Here is a 15,306-nt window from a genome sequence, read left to right on the forward strand (position 1 = left end):
CACGCTTCACAAATCCTAAAGAAAAAAACCAAAAACGAATACGTTGAGGTTAAATTTCAAAGGGAAACAAACGACACAAAACATTTTTTTTATTTTATTTTATTGAATTACAATGCAATGACAAATTTGCAACATGTGCAAGCAGTTCTAAAACTATATCCAAACTAAAATGGACATTATACAATTTCTGAAAATATAAATTTGGCCAGCTGTGGGATGATATCCAAACTGTTGCAATTGATTGTAAATTATCATCGAAAGCAAGCATGTAATTTTGGTCCCTTCGGGGGGGGGCATCAAATGACTGGATAACAACACATTCATAAATTGTGACATAGAAAAAAAAATACACTTCTCAACTCAACAAATAACAGCTAAATGAGGGTTTGACACAACACTTTAAACGCACATATCTTAGTTCATTTCAATTATGTAATTTTATCAGCGGTAAAATGCAGTTTAACAAGCTAAAAAGACACCTGGTCTAGTTGTGACTTGGCTTCTTAAAAAAGAAAAAGAAAGCATAGCAAGGTAAGTAAAACAAAATATTTAAAAAAAGATTAAATTAAAACCAAAATAATCAGTGAAAGAGATGCCTAACAGATAGTGTAATGTGCCACAGCCAGTTTAATATCACGGCTGTAAAATTACCCGTTATAACTGAAATGGAAAAATTTTTTACTACAGAGATTAAGTTGACACCTTATAAGGAGACCAGAGAAACATAAAAAAATTGTCACTACTATCCCAGTGGTATTACCAAGTTGATGGACCAAAAAAATGTAATACCACATTTTACGGTTGCAACAACATAGGGATACAGGCAGTAAGTAACAAGGGGGAAACAAACAAAAAAACAACAACTCATCATTACCAACACATCATGGAAGATAGGAGCACTGAAGTCCACAGCAATGGTAGATTTATAATTCATAAAAATATATTAAGAGGAACAAATTCTTTATCGTCTCTAAATGAAAATTGCCCTTACATTTTGCATGTTTTTTTTAAATTCTACCAAGTCCGAGTTGGAGGAACTCTTGATCATCGGCCATTGCTGTAACCTGGGAAAAACTGATTAAGTATCTCTTGCAGATTCTTATTGACAGTCATGGAGTAGTTTTTGCCCAAGTCATGTCTGCAGGCCGGGCAGGTGTACACATCTGCCTTGAAGGAACGCTGAAGGCATTCCTGAATGTTGAAAACAAAAGAATTAACAGGTTAAGAAATTCTTTATAGCCACTTTTTTTTTTTTAACTAGCATTTTTTCTTTGATTTACCTTGCAGACATTGTGTTGGCACTCAGTGGTGATGGGCCGATAGACTACTTCTTGGCAGCAAATGCAGAGGAAAACCTCTTCAACTTTGTTCAGAAATTTCTGGAGGAGGAAACCATTAAGATGATTACAAACACTATTTTTTGCTAACAACCCATTTTATTTTGCATTTCTTATTCTCCCATCCAAGAAAAAACTGAACCTTCACAAATCTTGACCAGTTAGTCACTTTAACCTTGCTGCCTTCATGACCAACGTTAATTGTTATGTGATTGAGCAGAAACTGACCGGGCCAAGTGACAGCGACTCCATGGCTTCATCCCACACTTTCTTGTTTTGCCTGTCATTCTTGATGAGCACCTTCTGCTCTCCAGACAGCTTGTAAACTTCCACTTTGACTTTCTTGGGACTCTTGGCTGGTGAGTTCTTAGTGGATTCTGTCAGATGAACAGGAGAATGCTGAATAGTAAGTACATTAAAATATTTATTAGCACTGGGGGTATTGGAATTTTTCTTTGAACCCATCACTGAGGTAATAAAATGGGCAGATTTTGTTTGTGCACAGGGAAACTGATCATCCAAATAAAATGTTTTCAACTAAATGTCTTACTATAGAATTTTCTTTTGGGATGTCATCATTGCATAACATTTATATTCCTGAAAATAACCAACAGGTCGTAAAAGTATTGTACACGTACAATTGTGAAATTATTTTTTTTGACAATACACTTTAAATCAGAAGACTATAAATAATGCAATGTTCCATACTTGAAGATTTCCAAAGGTGGGATTCACACGAGGTGCTGATCTTTTACAATTACACTAAATTTAATGTTAGGAAATATCTATCAAACTACCCAAATGGAGAAAGTCATCTTACCGACGCTCTGAGACTCCCTCTTTCTTTTTGGCTTGCTGGGTGTTTCCTCCTCTTCTTCATTTTTGTTCTCTTTCTCCTTCTGATAACCAGCAGGATACTGTCACAAGATTGAGAGGATTCAACATTGAGGCAAGAAGGACAACAGTGTCGGAAACATCAGAATATTGAGATGAACAGTATATTTTATTTACCTGCATGACAAGTCCAAGTTTCTTGATACGTTCTTTGCCATCTCTGGTCCATGGTGCTGGCTCATCATCATCCCGCTTAAGGAGGTAGCGCCAAACCAAGAAACCAGATTTGCCTTTGGCTGGCCAGTATTTCACTATCTGAAGTTAAACACACACCAGTAAATATATGAATACAAATCTGTGAAATAACTGCTAGAAGCATTTCTGAATTCAAATCTCACTTTGTATATCCCATCATATCTGTTTCCTTCCTCAGGGCAGTATTTACTGTGCTTGCGACCCTTCCAGCTGCGAACCACTCGTACTGGCTTGCCATCCTTCCAGTTCTTTGCCTGAGCACCATTCTTCCAATTGACAGGAACATTGCAATTGAGAGCAAGTGCACTGCAGAGGACCAGAGCAAATCATTTCATACATAAATTTGAAATGTAGCTGATTTGAGATTTCACTTAAGGTGGCGCATACAGCAAACGTACCGGTTCATGTGAGTAAGTGTTTGATCACATGATTGCTCAGCAGTCCTCTTGTTCCCAGACAGATCTCGACCTCCAGAACCAGTGTAAGTAAACTCATTTCCATCATCCTACAATTCGATGACAAAACATGGCAGTTAATAAGTTTAGTTGCACAGGGTAAATTAGAGGAATGAAAATGACAACATTATCTGGCTAGCTTTAAAGTAGCAAATCACTGTTAATATTGTATTGATATTTTGGGAGTGAGGGAATCACTTCTGTCAAAAGACAAACATACCACATCATCCTCATAGCCTCCTGCTAAGACCAGAGAGTAAGCACCGTCATTGTTTCTGCCATGGATCCCAGCTACATGTGGTCTGTGGACACCAGACTCGCTAACCTGGAAACAACAAAAGAGTAGCGTGAAAACCCTTGGAAAGATCACACAATCTGTCAGAATAAACTCGAGGGATGAACGACTAGTAGAGCCAGGGCCGATTTCATTTAGAGCTGATATTGCTCTAGAACACCCTCAGATGCAGCCTTGATAAACTTACCTGTACTCGGAATTTCCACAATGAGCCAACAGGAACACCAGGGATTGGGCCATAGTGGTTCGATGGGACAATGGTACACTGCTTGGTTCGACCAACACAGGCCATTCCCTATGGAGAGGATACAATAAAACGTGTATCAAGACAAATCTTTGTATAGCACACTAATTGTCTAGGATTGTCTAGGAGAGGGGTTGGCAAGCCTAAATACTTAAAAAAAGCCATTGTGGACATCGACCACAGACAGAGAAAGGGTATCAAACCTTTTATGCTTCAATAATTTGAAACAGAGTGAAGTTATGGACTCACCTTGCCCCAGTCCCTCTGGCTTGAAGAGCTGGCAGAAGCCATTTTGGCTTTCTTCTTACTGTCCTTTAGCTTCTCTCCAGCACGCACAACCTCATTGGAGTCAGTGCGGCATTTTGGGCAATACCTGGGTCCAGTCACACGGGAAATGTTACATTATGACTCAAATTCAATAAATGACAGAATGTTTGATCATACTGACCAGTCTTCATCCTCTGGGATGGTGGTGAGTGGTGGGTTTAGGCAGTATGTGTGGTAGGCCAAGTCACATTCGTCACACAGCAACTGTTTGTCAGGATCCTGCTTGATGCCGCAAATGTTGCAGTTACACCAACGGCAGTTTTTATCGAGATCGTCCTTGCAGTGCTTGCACTCGGGTCCATTTGTTCCTGGAAGACACAAATGTGGCCTTACACTGCAGCCTTGATCCTCAAATAAAAAACACATGTCCATGCTACATGCTTCAAATTGAACCAAAAGTAATTCTTACTTTTCGGTGGGCTCTCTGATCCAATGGGTGTATCATTTTGAGAGCCAGCTGCCTCAATTTTGTAAATTTCATTTACAAACATAATTCGGCAGTCATTGAGCGAGTCCCCTGCATCTCTACAAAAGAATGAAACACATTTTTACATTGTCTCAGTTGTATGCAACAAAAGAGCACAATAAACTTGACAATTTGAAAGTTTCCCAAACAAATCTTGAGATTTCAATCAAAACACCCCATCTACAGTTGAGCAGATGAAACAGTAACGACAATCTATTATTTGCAAACATATACGCAACATCACATTTCACAACATTGAACCCACCCTAAAATGATCTTTGCATAAACCTCTCGCAGGGTGCGTGTCTCCTTTTTTCTCTGGATCTCAGCATCATACCAATACCCACGCTCCGTGGGATCATCTGGGTTGTAGTTGAGCATAACGACCATACCAGGCTCCAACTCATCCCACTGATACACAGACCGGGCCCTCGGGCGAACATCCTTAGCCAAAAGTGGGATCTCACCGTTCTCTGGGTAACTGTGAAGGAAAATCGTAACACTGTCATGTTAATGGTTCATAACCACTAATGAAATCTGATTAACACACTGGCAACATATTAACACATGACAGTATTTCAGGTACATGGGGTTAGATACAAAATGTGGCCATAATTTAGTACAGTAGTGTGATGTAAATGCGTTTAACTGTTCAATGCCACACAAATTATCAGGTAGAAAAAAAGGGTCTCCGTTTACACTTTATCCAAACAAGAGATCAAGCTCAAGGAGTATAGATTTCAAACAGTTGGTATAAATATTCACGTTTACGCTTACTCTTCATATTTCACATGGTACAGGATCTCGTCTTCGTCCTTCACCTCAACCACATCCTCTTGGGGAATCACGGGGCTCCTGGTGATTTTGACGATCTGGCCTTCAAACCACGCGCCCATATTCAAGTCCCTTGCGTCCACCATTTCATTGACCTTGAACAAATAGAGATTTAAGTATGAATTCAGAAACATCATGCAACCTTCCTATGTTCTGCTGGGATTAGGTATGGATAAAATACTAATGGATTAGTGGTTTGAAAAAAAAATAATGATGGAGTGGCACAGAACCAGGAAGTTGCAGACGTTTTTAGAACGCTGGAATTAATATATATCAAACATGGAGCGGGCGGGCCCTCCTGCAGCGATGTAATACAGTGATCGATTTTAACACAATTTAAATGTACCTGACTATTTTTCCACTCATTGTCTATTAAGAAAACATCCTACACTGTTTCTGTAAGGGTGGTATGTTAGGTGTGAGACTACAATTATAATTTTAATTCCAGGTTTAAAAATTACCTTGTAAAATCCAAATCCCGGTTCCAGGAGCTGCGGGGGGCTTGTTTGGGCAGAGGTACCAGCGGTCTGAACCTCCATCTCACCATGAGTCGAGCTCTTGTCAGACTCACTCTGGGTTGAGCCGCAGCCAGAATCAGAGTCGGAAAGCTCCGCTTCTTTGTCTTTGTTTTTGGTAACTCCAACACGAGGTGTGTTCTGTCTAATGAGCAACTGCACGATGTCATTAAGGCCCACATTATAATCGAATATCGTGTGTCCATCCTCCATCTAATGAAAAGAATTTCAGAGATGAATACAGAAATGTATGCAACAATATACAAATGTATGCATGTCAATTAAAACATTCCTTAAATCTAGTGTGATCACTCCTTACCTGCTTGCCACGGTAAAACAACCTCTGCCTTTCCGGCTCCACCTTAAATAGTTCCGAAATCTTCTGCCGTAGCTCATCCACCTTTGTAAGTTTGGACAGCGAATCCACCCTATGGGTCTCTTTGCCATCCATTGTTCGCACTTGAATCCACATTGCAGCTGCCCTGTGTTGAGATGGACTCCAGATTAGCTCAAAAACATAACTGCCCACTTAACACCTTGCAAGACTAATTGAAAGAAGACTCGAAATAATAAAGTATGATTTAAACAACAAAACACAAACAAAAACAATGAACACCTTCAGAAGTGCCACCCATCTGATTTCCACTGTTACACAATCCACATGGCACCCAACAGAAAGAGGCACAGTTTTGTCACTCACGACACAAGTAGTTTAAGATTTGAAATGAAGACAGGCATTGCTAATGTTGTTCTGTAGTCAACAAGGCACAAAATGCACCTCCCTCAGCTGAATGATGCAACCAAGAAATACCAAATGCAAAGTGGAGTATACTTGCTTCAAGTTCTGCATCCGCTTTTGAAACAGGGATCAGCATTGTAACATGCAAACCGGGAATGCCTAACGCCTGATGCTGCGAAGTTAACGGGCTTTTCTTTGGCAAAAGACCTGCCAAATCAGACATGTTGAAGTGCATTGTATTTCATTTCAGAATCTGAACTGTGTAGGTAATTACTATTGACAGCTTGATTACATGTGCCAAATTAAAATTTAATTGAGGGAATCTCTCTCTTTCCACAAAACGCACATGCATTCAAAGCTGTATCGTGCATTTTAAAATTTCATAAAGCAATGGAATGTTGTCCCCATAACTCTCCCAAGTCAAATATAGATCTCATTAACCCTAACCAATGTACAGTACATTAGTGTGACGCAATGAAAAAATGGGCTGTCGCTCTTGCACATCACAAAGGGAGGGCACAATCTCATTTAAATACAGTGCGGGAAACTTCTGAGACCACGCCCAGATCTTTTAAAAGCAAGGACATCCGGACGCGAGGGAACACTAGCAAGTAATGTGGCGTCACCCTGACAATGAAACGAACCTAAATATTACTTTCCACTCCGATTAAAACGAAGTATCCCAAAAAAATGAAGTGACTGACGGTGAATGTACGGAACACCTCTCGGGATGTTTGACGTGCACTTTGAGATCCACTCTTAAGTGATCCGCTACACCCAAAAGCAGAAGATCTAAAATCGGGACACTAGTAACAATGGAATGGCTCATTCCCACGATTATGGACGCATTTCACTTTGACGTTATTTCGACTGCATGGGTAACTTACGTCTTTGGAAAAAGATCGAATACGCATATTTTCTTAAGGGGGTTTCTCTTTCACGACAGGCACATACATGTGGTAAAACAAGTACATTGCATGCTTTTTGATCATTAGTTAGTAACCGTAAACAGCGACAGCGGATCATATTCACTCATTACGAAGTTTAACTTTACAACAGCGTGACTCGCACAAAGTTTTGGGCAGTTTGTTAGTTATAAACATCAGCTTTCGACACACGGCTAAAAAAATAGCTGGAGAAAGCGAGGGATAATTTGTCTAAAGTTTTACATTAGTTCGCCGAGATAAGTCATTGTGATCAAGTAACGATCAAGTAAGATAACTCTAGTATGGTCGGCTCTGGCTTTAAATATCAAAAACATTAAAAAGTGGTCATCGACGCGGAACAAGAGAATACCTGTTTGAGTGTCCTCGGGAAAAAAAGAGAAAATGGTGATTTGTTTGATTAATTCCTGTAACTTATCCGCAGCTCCAACAAGCCCAACTCTTATGCTTGTTGGTTTCCTTTCAATGAGTAATTCTTCAAGACTTTGATATCCCGCCTGATTTTACCATTGCTTTTCACTATTGGCTGCTTGTCTCCCACTCTATCACTTCATTGGCTGGGAGCACCGTCAATCTTACAGAGTAAATGGCGCTCAGTTTCAGCGCGCGAAATGAAATTCTCGCGGGCGCAGCTCACGTCAGAGCACTTATCGCGAGATGATGCGGTACTTTATATCAGCTATGGCAGATGGTTTGCCCTGGTTGTGGTAAACAACATTATGGCGGATGCTTCGTATGGTGTTCCAAGGCCTTGTTAATCGTCACTTCAAGTTGCGCATCACATCTGTCTGGCCTCTATCTAACAGTTCAGTTAAAAAAATTAAAAAATAAAGAATTAGCAAAACTGTTAACAGTCTTGATTGTTCTTAATCAGCATCGCACCATTTCATATTTGAATGCATGAAATGTTTAAATTTACTTTAATCGTTCCTCATTTTCTGTCAGTAATTACACACACGAGAAATACAATAGTAATTTTAATTGTAGTCACCAAATGACTTGAACATTGTACAAAATAATATAAAACAGTGAGATGCATGACATAATTAAATTGAGTTTAATTGTTCCTTATTTTTTGTCAGTAATTACACACACTAAAAATATATCATAGTATTTTTAGTTGTAGTCACCAAATAACTAGAACATTGCACAAAATAATATAAAACAGTGACCACGAATAGCCAAATAATGTTCTTAAGTTAATCACAAACAATCATGTATTTAATATTTACATTTAATGCAGCCCTTGCTATTGGTTTAATGCATTCAAACAGTTTACAAAATAAGATGACTATGTTGACTAACTTCTCAAAGTTTTCAGAATGTGTATGTTGCAAAGTTATCCAAATCGTAAGTTCTGCCCAGGTTTTTTATTCCTATCATCCATATGGCGTCTGTGATGAGATGGAGCCTTGACAGAGTGGCCTGGCGGGAACCGAGCAGCACTCAGAGCTTCGGGAGGACGATAGGAGGTGGACACGGCAGACCAAATCATCTAAAAAATCTTTTTGTATCTTTGTTATTGCTTGAGAGAGCACATCAGGCAGCGAGTGCATGTTGAGAAGCATCTTGTCCAGTTTGTCTTCCAAGGCCATGATCCTCCTGTCTAGCTCCTCACTTCGATGCTGCAGGTCCGACACCAGATCGTACATCATGTTCTGAGTCTAGAGAAAGTAGAAAATACGTGGAAACTTACCCATTTACTGGCCATGAAGCTGTACTAGCAAACTTGGAAGAGGTTTAAACAGGGATCATCTATCCATCGTTACAGAAAATTCAATTATCATTTGTATACGTACAAATAGTTGGTGGTTAAACTGATTAAATAGTCTAGTGTGTGTGACAAATAATAAGGTGTGCAAAGTGTACTATAATTCTTGATCCTAGAGTGTAAGTCACAGATATCGTATTAAGACAGCTGGGTACTGGTTGAAATTCTGATTTAAAAAAATAATATATCTCTTTAAATGCTTTAAAAAAAAAAAATAAAAAAATACAACATTGTAGATGCGAGTACCTTTGCAAGATCAGCAATGGTGTTGGCCTGGTCAGTTAGTTTCCTTTGCTCCATTTTAACTTTTCGCAGTCTTAAACATGAAAAATAAAGTGCACTTATTTTATTGCTGTCATAGTTTTGACTTAACTGTAAAATATAGTAAAAACACTTGTATAATCATATTTCCATGTATTTTTTCAGCAATACTAAAATTTGGTAAAATAAAGATTTAATAAACTCATTAACCTTATAAATTACAGATGTTATATCATGTACTGTACATGGTACACGGACTGGACCTTAGAATCTACGTTGTGACAAGTTTACCCACTGGTGAATAGCTTGCAGGAATTTACGTTGATGGTGGCGTACCCTCGCACGATCAACTTTCTTCACCAGCTTGGTGTGTTTGTAAATGAGCCATGTCTCTCTCAACACATTGGCTGCAGTATTTTTTACCTGAGGGCAAACAGGACTAAAATCACATTTAAAAAAAAACAAAAAGATATTTACAGGTGCTTGTACAATACAACTGACCTTTTTATAGAGCTGAGTATCCATCATGAAGTTATGGACGTGTTTCTCAGCTCTGGTGAGCTCTGACTTCCTCGCAACCACGGCAACCACCAAAGCTGTACAACCTGCTCCCTGAGAAAAGGAGCAGTGGATAATTAGACTGTGACTCATTGTTCACAGTAGAGATGGTTTTGTGAATACATTTGCTTAATCGACTGGGGTAGAAATAAATGATCAAAAGTTTTCTGTTTTGTATTTAATTTTAATATATTTAATCTTTTAATCTTTTCCAGTCAGTCGTGAATTCAGGAAGGGGATCCGGCTGCAGTCAGTTAATGCCTCCGCCATGTTGACAGTGTGCTCCTACATGAAAGAAGCTAACTGCTCACTCTCACAGCGGCGCTGAAGCCTGTTTTTAACTGTGCATGAAAATACCAAAAGAAAAAAAAAAACTCAGTATGTGTACATTTAGACCACTCTAGACTGGGCACAAAAATAAGGCCTTACATTTTTAGGAAGGGCAAAATACAAATAAAAATTGCCAATCTTACTGAAGGAAAAAAAAGTGGCAGCATTAGAAAGAAGATCAGAAATGAAAATACTCCTGGTCCAATTACAAAATATGCACAAAAACATTTACTCCTCGTGTTTTTGTCATTAAGGGGATATGCGCAGAGCAGATTAGAATACCAATATGAATCCTGTTCTGTATGTGGATTTGATTCATAAATGTGAGCAGTTGTTTAAGCGGCCATTGTGGGATTTTCTCCCTTTAATAGAAGGGGACCAAAAACTTCTGCTTCCGGTGAATGATTGTCATAAATCCTACCATGATGCCTGTTAACAGGCACACTCCTTTTCCGCAGTAAGTGTGAGGCACCATGTCACCATAGCCGATGGACAGGAAAGTGATAGAGATCAGCCACATTGCTCCCAGAAAGGTGCTGGTCACTTCCTGTGCATCGTGATACCTTTTGGAACATAACATCATGTCAGAAGTTAAGCACTCAATTTAGTAGCTTGTACAATGAGGAAAGTACCGTATTTTCCGGACTATAAGGCGCACCTAAAAACCTAAAATTTCCTCAAAAGCCGACAGTGCACCTTGTAGTCCGGCGACAGTGCACCTTGTAGTCCGGTGCGCCTTATATATGGACCAAATTCCTAAATTTAAACTGGCTCAAAGCATTGTGTCATGAAATCAATCATAAGTGGCCCGCTGAAGATTATGAATCATGAATCAAAAAGACTATGGATCATTATTTTGTGATTATAAAGTAATTTGTTGTGTCTGAATTTGAAATAAAAAAGATAAAATGGAGAATGATTTGATTTGGATTAAAACTCTGACATGATGCATTAATGGTACACCTTATAGTCCGGTGCGCCTTATATAAGGGCAAAGTTTTAAAATGGGCCATTCATTGAAGGTGCGCCTTATAGTGCGGTGCGCCTTATAGTCCGAAAAATACGGTAAATAAGAAATAGAAACTTGATACCTCTCACAGATGCGCACAGTCCATGCAGCAATAATCCAACAGGATACGCTGAACACGAGTAGGACAGTGCCAGGGCAGATGGTCATCAGAGTCTTCATGACAAAACGAGTGTCAAAGCTGATCTTGTTTAGCGCCCCGATGCTACGAGAAGATGCATCTGTGAAGAGCTTGCTGTGGAGTAGCATGACCCGGCCAATCAGGTAGAGGCGGAGAAACATGGGCACGGACAGGATAATGTCGACATCAGCGTCTGCCACCAATGTAGTGTAGTTGAACGCCATTCTAGTAGTCCAGCTGAACACATATCGACCTGGGATGGGATGGATGGCACACACGAGGAGCTCCAACACAATGAAGAGAATTCGCTCAAAGGTCATGGCGATCCGCCAGTCATCTGCACCGTTGTTCACCATGAAGAGCTGAAGGAAAGAAGTGAATGTTTCTCTTGTGTACTTGTAATTTCCTGGTTCCAACAGCAGGAGAATGTCATTTAGTAAATAATTGTTTGGAAGAAGGTTTTACTGTACTGTAAAAATCTCATTGAGTTTACCAGGGGTCGAGTTTAAGATTATGTGACTTTTAGCATCAACACAAACATTTTGGCATTCATTGTAAACTTTTAAGATTAAGATCTCTCAAGTATTGGATTTTACAATGGAATTCTGGATCTGTATTTAACATAAAATAATGTCCCTAGGACAAAGGAGAAACACCAACAGCACTTTCTATTGGTCGACTTCACCAAATGAAGAATAGCCTCAGTGTAGTTATTTCAAGTGTGGTTTGTAGTAAATCCATTAATTTTCCATTCCCCAGATTCCTATATCCCAGCTGACGTTCGTAAAAAAAAAAAACAACTTTAAAACAAAGTCCACAGATAACTAACAATGTTTGCATATTTACCTGGATTTCCCTCGCATGGTACATGAGAATAAGGCCAAGTAAAATAGTAGTCGAAACACTGATAAGACCTTTTAGTACATATGAATATGTGGACTCCTGTAAAAAAAAATAAAAAAAGACAAATAATTACATTAACACTGTGAGTGTAGTTTACACTAAATGTTAAAACAATTTTTTTAATACCTTGCTGTAAAATCCTCTAGACAGCTCAGTCTCAATCACCATGACAACAATGCCAAACATCCCACAGACCAAAGAGTAGTCACTCAGCTGTTTGCGCTTCCCAAAAAGAGCTCTACGCTGACCCAGTCTGAAGTTGATGTCCTTCTTCGGTGGTACGCTATTATCCTCTCTAATGGCGTTCTCACAATTGGTCTTACTTGAATCTTCTCTGATGACTTTGGAGAAGGCATCCTCCAGGAGGGTGCTGTGAAGAAGCTGCTGGCCCGATTGGATTTCATCCACAGTGGATCTTGCAGTTTCATGGCTGGCCAGCGACCCCACGGCATCACCATTGCCATGAGCGCCTCTTTCTGTGACTTCAGATGGAGTGATGTGATTTGTAGGCGAAAGTTTGGATCCACTGAGATGCTTATTGGTGTTTGTCTGCAAAACAAAGGAGAGTCAGCATTTAATAATGCTTTAACATTGTTTCTAAATAGGGCCAGGATTATTTTGTGTAGTCGAATGTTAGTACAGCTGCCTCAGGAGAAACATTTCTGTCTTACAAATGAAGATTTAAGAACGGAGCTTGCCGGGCCATACTTAGCCAACCACATCTCTGCTACTTCATAAGTATCAAAATGGTTCCTTATCTAATGAAGTGATACATCAACTTCAGGGGTCAAAAGGATGCTGACCCCTGAACTGGTTAAAAGCACAAAATATAATGTAATGAGTTCATGCGATTGAAAATAATCGTGTACCTGACTATATCTTCTCGTTGCCTCCTCTACTAAGTCATGATGGTCAAAAGAGCTATACTGACTGGTGGAGAAGGACTGCACACTGTGGTTAGTGGCTGGTGTAGAAGACCTCTGGGCGCAGGGTGTTCTAGTCATATGGTTGGATGAGAGATGATGACATTTGAGGATGATGGGTGGATCGTCGTGGGACTTCCAGGTTTCGCCACCACTGACTGAGTAACGTGAGTGTTGCTTTTCACGATCCTGACACCCCTCTCTCCAATTGGGCTCGCCACTCTCGGCAGGCAGAGAGTGTTGGAAAAGTTTCTTGATTTTCACGGGACATTCGTTGGCGGCATGCAGTGGGATGTTGAAGTTTGAATTGGCATCTTTGAAATGATTGCAAGTTTGTTGTCGCGGAAGAGACATTTGCTCTTGTTGGTTTCGGTACTGTGGCATGAAACAATCGGGACTAAACTTCTGTACTGAGGCATGGAAGATAGACGCTTCAGGATGTTGCTGCTGTGCACCACAACAGGAACAGGCACATGTGCCATTGTTTGGATGTCCCATACCTGTGCCTGGTCTCTGGACTGAGGATAAGGAAGAATCAGCCACTTCACCGCTAACTTGGCCACAAAGCAGCAGCCAGTCCTGATTCGTCCTCTGAGATATTTCAGTTTGTAGCGGTAACATCTGAGCGGAGACTTTTGGGGATGGAAAGACTCCGTTGTAAGTTTCATGGGGCATTGAAGGAGCATCATTTGTCTCCTGCGTTGGTGAAGTCGCCTTCATAAATGCTCCTGAGTGTTGTCCATGAATCCCCTCAGGAATTCTGGTCGGGAGTGACTGACCTCTTGAGGTGCAACCCTCACGTTCGTCATCACGGAATACTTGACCCGTTGTATCGAGGCGTCGGGTTGCATTTGTGGGTTTAACCAGAATCAACCGCATGGTGCTTCTGAACAGCTGAAACAATGACACAGTCGATGTGGAAATAAAAGTACCAGCTATTGCATGCATATGTTCTACTTTTCACTCATCAGAACATGCAATCAATACACATCTCTTTCTCCAAACAACACAATTCTCACTCTATCTATTTTCAGTAATTAACATTTACTATCTGAATCCACATTAATATATAAATTGAAGTACCAATAATGTGCACTAAAGCTGGTGCCTACCTTGGTTTAAGTCAGTAAACACTATCCCCAAAAAAGACAAAAAAAAAGATTGTTACAGTCTATTTCTTATTTTTCAGCAGAGTAGTGGAGGGTTCCTGCTTGGGAAAGCTCCAGAACCAAAGTGTTCAGAAGAGGCTCGCGAGGGCGCGCTTCCTCCTATGTGCACACTTGATCCTGGTACTTTGGAGACGGTCTCCTTTGAAAGTAATGATTAGAATTCAGTGTGAAGAAAGAAAATAGGGCAGCTGGCCTGGTAAAGGGTTGCCATGCAAATTTACGGGAGTGGGCGGGAGCTAAGTTAAGATGCAAACAACAGCGGACAGACTATGAAAGTGTAAGATCACAAGTCCGAGCTAAAAACCTATCAGCGTTTCCACTGATCAGCAAAACCACCTTGCTTTCAAAGCAAAGTGGCAAATAAAAGATGAGTTGCGCTCGTCATTGATGCGCCATGGTTCAAAGGCCTTTGCCAGATTCTCTTATCTGCCCGGACACAAGCGTAAGGCTGGACAAAAGTGTCCCATTATTAAATCAGCTTGTGAATGCATCAGATGGGTTAGAGCAAAGCCGACCTGCAATGAGCAAACGTTGCCACAAAAGCAGTTATTTACACCCGAGGATAAATCCCAACTGTGACACCCAATAAACAAGCGCATGAAACGTTTTCATTTTGGTTTTGGTGGTCGAACATTTGCCATGCACTTCTTCAATCAAACAATTCCACCCAAATTTTTGTCTGCATTATTCTCCAGATATTTAATGCAAGTTTTAGTGTCAAGCAATTTTAATGTCATGTTCTTTTTGATGTCCAAAACAGAACAATAATCATTTTCGTCCACTTGGCATGAGGCAAAACGACAAAGCCTGCAAGTCTGCTGCCTCAGCAGCTATGCGTGTGAACGTTGTCGTGTTGTAGAAACAAACAGAAATCTTTTGTGACAGCAACACTGTGGCTGACCTCTCATGAAACCCATTCAGGATGTATGTTCTTTTCTTCAGTGTTTGGCAAATACACAAATATTTTTCTACAGACAAATTTGGTGGCACTAGAAGGG

At 40.1% G+C, this 15,306-nt stretch overlaps 2 protein-coding genes across 2 annotated transcripts; both read right to left on the reverse strand.

Annotated features, from left to right (window-relative positions):
* Nucleotides 1-145: 145 nt before the first annotated feature.
* On the reverse strand, nucleotides 146-7,744 carry uhrf1 (ubiquitin-like with PHD and ring finger domains 1). The gene is made up of 17 exons (XM_049717303.2): nucleotides 7,598-7,744; nucleotides 5,882-6,044; nucleotides 5,509-5,775; nucleotides 4,991-5,142; nucleotides 4,479-4,694; nucleotides 4,157-4,272; nucleotides 3,869-4,055; nucleotides 3,670-3,793; nucleotides 3,364-3,471; nucleotides 3,102-3,206; nucleotides 2,825-2,931; nucleotides 2,570-2,732; nucleotides 2,349-2,486; nucleotides 2,158-2,254; nucleotides 1,566-1,714; nucleotides 1,281-1,379; nucleotides 146-1,191 (listed from the first exon to the last, which is right to left on the reverse strand). Exons 2-17 carry the CDS (start codon nucleotides 6,032-6,034, stop codon nucleotides 1,045-1,047), a joined length of 2,328 nt encoding a protein of 775 aa, XP_049573260.1. The 5' UTR covers nucleotides 6,035-6,044; nucleotides 7,598-7,744; the 3' UTR covers nucleotides 146-1,044.
* A 465-nt stretch (nucleotides 7,745-8,209) lies between these two features.
* Nucleotides 8,210-15,271, reverse strand: kcnn1b (potassium intermediate/small conductance calcium-activated channel, subfamily N, member 1b). The gene is made up of 10 exons (XM_049717289.2): nucleotides 14,252-15,271; nucleotides 13,086-14,033; nucleotides 12,343-12,765; nucleotides 12,160-12,255; nucleotides 11,257-11,675; nucleotides 10,587-10,728; nucleotides 9,779-9,889; nucleotides 9,573-9,700; nucleotides 9,263-9,332; nucleotides 8,210-8,909 (listed from the first exon to the last, which is right to left on the reverse strand). Exons 2-10 carry the CDS (start codon nucleotides 14,016-14,018, stop codon nucleotides 8,625-8,627), a joined length of 2,607 nt encoding a protein of 868 aa, XP_049573246.1. The 5' UTR covers nucleotides 14,019-14,033; nucleotides 14,252-15,271; the 3' UTR covers nucleotides 8,210-8,624.
* Nucleotides 15,272-15,306: the final 35 nt, after the last annotated feature.

Source organism: Syngnathus scovelli, chromosome 10 (genome assembly GCF_024217435.2).
Source record: "Syngnathus scovelli strain Florida chromosome 10, RoL_Ssco_1.2, whole genome shotgun sequence".
Lineage (NCBI taxonomy): Eukaryota > Metazoa > Chordata > Actinopteri > Syngnathiformes > Syngnathidae > Syngnathus > Syngnathus scovelli.

Excerpts from the sequence above, each read along its gene's own strand:
- uhrf1 (XM_049717303.2), bottom strand. The coding sequence starts at position 6,034 with ATGTGGATTCAAGTGCGAACAATGGATGGCAAAGAGACCCATAGGGTG. Across the intron at positions 5,143-5,508 it reads CGGGATTTGGATTTTACAAG|GTCAATGAAATGGTGGACGC; the intron begins GTAATTTTTAAA and ends TATTTGTTCAAG. Across the intron at positions 2,733-2,824 it reads ACACTTACTCACATGAACCG|TGCACTTGCTCTCAATTGCA; the intron begins GTACGTTTGCTG and ends GGTCCTCTGCAG.
- kcnn1b (XM_049717289.2), bottom strand. The coding sequence starts at position 14,018 with ATGCGGTTGATTCTGGTTAAACCCACAAATGCAACCCGACGCCTCGAT. Across the intron at positions 12,766-13,085 it reads CAACGAGAAGATATAGTCAG|ACAAACACCAATAAGCATCT; the intron begins GTACACGATTAT and ends TTTGTTTTGCAG. Across the intron at positions 11,676-12,159 it reads ACCATGCGAGGGAAATCCAG|CTCTTCATGGTGAACAACGG; the intron begins GTAAATATGCAA and ends TCTTTCCTTCAG.